The following is a 2,598-nucleotide window of genomic DNA, read 5'->3' as shown; positions in this document are numbered from 1 at the left end:
TGTAACTCAGAGATAATGATACTATTGATAGTAAATGAAAAAATGTATATGAAATACTATATTAATGCTAGCATATATGAAGTCTTGTCATTATTATTTGGTAACATTGAACTTTTTTTCAAGCTCAAAAGTTTTTATTAATCCAACACATTTGTAAATTTGTGATCCAGACTTCCATTTGCTCACTTAAGTGTTATCCCATTCAACAAAGTTTCACTAGGAATGAACTCCAACTCAGGACTATCCTGGGCAGTGTGATTACAGTGTAAGATAAACTACGCTCCTGAAATTTAAGAAATTTATGAGTAAAAAAAAATCCTTAAAGTTGATGTGACTGACAGTAAAGTGATTCGATTGAAAACGGAGAAACGTTTTTGTTGATTTCTTTCACATAAATTCAGAAAGTATCCATGCAAATTAATTTTTAGGGCATCATTTCCAAAATAAGTATACCTTTACATCCCATCAATAGACCCTCTCTCTATTGTGTAATAAGGTTTATTTTTTATTTTAAAGTACAAATTATTACTTGAGTTAAAAAGAAGAGGCCATGTTCTAGTCACACAAAGTTCAAGTGACTAATTAGAAAATGAAAAAGGGAGGATCCGTTATGTCACTTTATGAACAGTAGAGAGGGTAAGAAAAGCTCCTAAGGAAGATCCAAGGAGAAAGTTTAAAATATGTAGAATCAGACAAGCCAGGATTTCTGGTCCTCACTATTGTGAGCTCAGCTCTTCATAATAGCCCTTCTGTAGATCCATCACTGAGAGGTGACTGTCTTGTTGAGGAGTATCCCCAGGGCCCTCTTTATATCCCTGTTCCTCAGACTGTAGATGAAGGGGTTCAGCATGGGTGTTACCATGGTGTACATTACTGAGGCTATCAGACTTGTCCTAGAGAATGATGTGACTGCAGAGCTGAGGTAGACCCCAAGTCCTGTGCCATAAAACAAGGAGACAACTGAGAGATGAGAACCACAGGTTGAAAAGGCTTTGTACTTGTTCCCAGCTGATGACATTCTCAGTATGGAAGAGACAATCTGAGAATAAGAGAAGATGATCCCAGAGAAAGGAAAAACAGCCAGGACAATAGTCACAAAGTACACTACTATGTTGTTGATGAGGGTGTTAGAACAGGCGAGCTTCAGGACTTCAGGAAGATCACAAAAAAAATGGGGAATGTCCATCGGTGTGCAGAAGGACAGCCTCAAAGTTGTCAAAGTCTCCAGCAGGGAGCCTATGACACTGAGGCACCAGGACCCCAGAGCTAGCAGTCCACAGAGCTGGGGGTTCATGATGACTGTGTAGTGCAGGGGGTGGCAGATAGCCACAAATCGATCATAGGCCATTGAAGTCAGGAGTAAATTGTCCAGGCATCCAAAAGCAATGAAAAAAAAAATTTGGGTGAGGCAGCCGGCATAGGTGATAGCTTTGTTCTGTGTCTGCATGTTCAGCAGCATCTTTGGTATGGTGGTGGAAGTGAAACAGATGTCAGCAAATGACAGATTGGAGAGGAAGAAGTACATTGGAGTGTGGAGACAGGAGTCTGAAATGATGGCCAGGATAATAAGCAGATTTCCAGTGAAGGTTACCAGGTACATGGACAGGAATAGCCCAAGAAGGAGGGGCTTCAGGTCCATTTCCTCTGCAAATCCAAGAAGGAAAAAGCTTTCAACTCTTGTTTGGTTTCTTATTTCCATGAGGCTGCTGATTTTGCCCAGAATAAGGAAAAAGCAACAAAAAATTAGTTCCAAATAGGTAATCCCCAGAATGTTAACAATATCCTTAATCTGAACCCAAGCAACTAACTCATGAGGTCATTTATTTTGGCTTACTTGATTCTCTTTGCTGACAAATTGTAGTTACAAATACTTCTAGGGAAACCAACTTCTAGTTCAATGGGTCTCAAACTGTGGGACTTGGACCAGCACATTTGCTTCACCTAAGAATTTGTTAAAAAATGTTTAATCTTGGGCCCCAAAGGAGATGTATTGAATAGGAATCTCTGGGCATGGAGCCAGTAATTTGTGCTCTAATGAATCCTCCAAGGGATGCTGATATACACTCTAGGATAAGTATCACTGCTTAGTGCTTCCCTGTAGCCTAAAGCAATCATCCTTTCCATATACCCCAGAGCTGCTCTTGCAGACTGCTCAGTGCACAATTCTCTAATTGGAAAGAAAACCATTTCAATTGTTGGAAGTTCCTTAATTGTGTTGCATTTTTGTCATTTCTACATGTTAGATCCTCTGGAATTTTTTCCAACCCTACTACTTAAAATATTAATAAACAGTGCTATTATTAATCATTGTTTATATTTTCTTTATATTATCATTTTCTCTTATAAATAAAATAATAGAATTCCTGAACAGAAAGTCCAAATGCAAAGTTTCCTCCTTTCACATAAGAGAATATTATGCACATTTTCCAACATTCATCAAGTTAAAAATATTCCACCATATGGAAATGCCATGCTCTTATGAAGTGGTGGTGATGTGCCGTAAAGTTGGTTCTGATTCATAGCAACCCTATATAGTGTTTCCAACATTGTAAATCTTTATGGAACCAGAAAACCTCATCTTTCTCTGACAGAGTGGCT

At 38.5% G+C, this 2,598-nt stretch overlaps 1 protein-coding gene across 1 annotated transcript; it reads right to left on the bottom strand.

The window, feature by feature from the left end:
• Nucleotides 1-760: 760 nt before the first annotated feature.
• LOC102816480 (olfactory receptor 7C1-like) lies at nucleotides 761-1,699 on the bottom strand. Its single transcript, XM_006878001.1, has one exon. The coding sequence runs from the start codon at nucleotides 1,697-1,699 to the stop codon at nucleotides 761-763; it is 939 nt and encodes a 312-aa protein (XP_006878063.1).
• Between the last annotated feature and the right edge of the window lie 899 nt (nucleotides 1,700-2,598).

The sequence above is a fragment of the Chrysochloris asiatica genome, unplaced genomic scaffold (assembly GCF_000296735.1).
Source record: "Chrysochloris asiatica unplaced genomic scaffold, ChrAsi1.0 scaffold00847, whole genome shotgun sequence".
In the NCBI taxonomy this organism is placed as follows: Eukaryota; Metazoa; Chordata; class Mammalia; order Afrosoricida; family Chrysochloridae; genus Chrysochloris; species Chrysochloris asiatica.
Note: the sequence above shows the minus strand (reverse complement) of the source record. Positions and strands in the feature narration are given on the sequence as shown.

What these genes read in the sequence shown, in the direction of transcription:
- LOC102816480 (XM_006878001.1), bottom strand. Translation starts at nt 1,699, where the DNA reads ATGGAAATAAGAAACCAAACAAGAGTTGAAAGCTTTTTCCTTCTTGGA.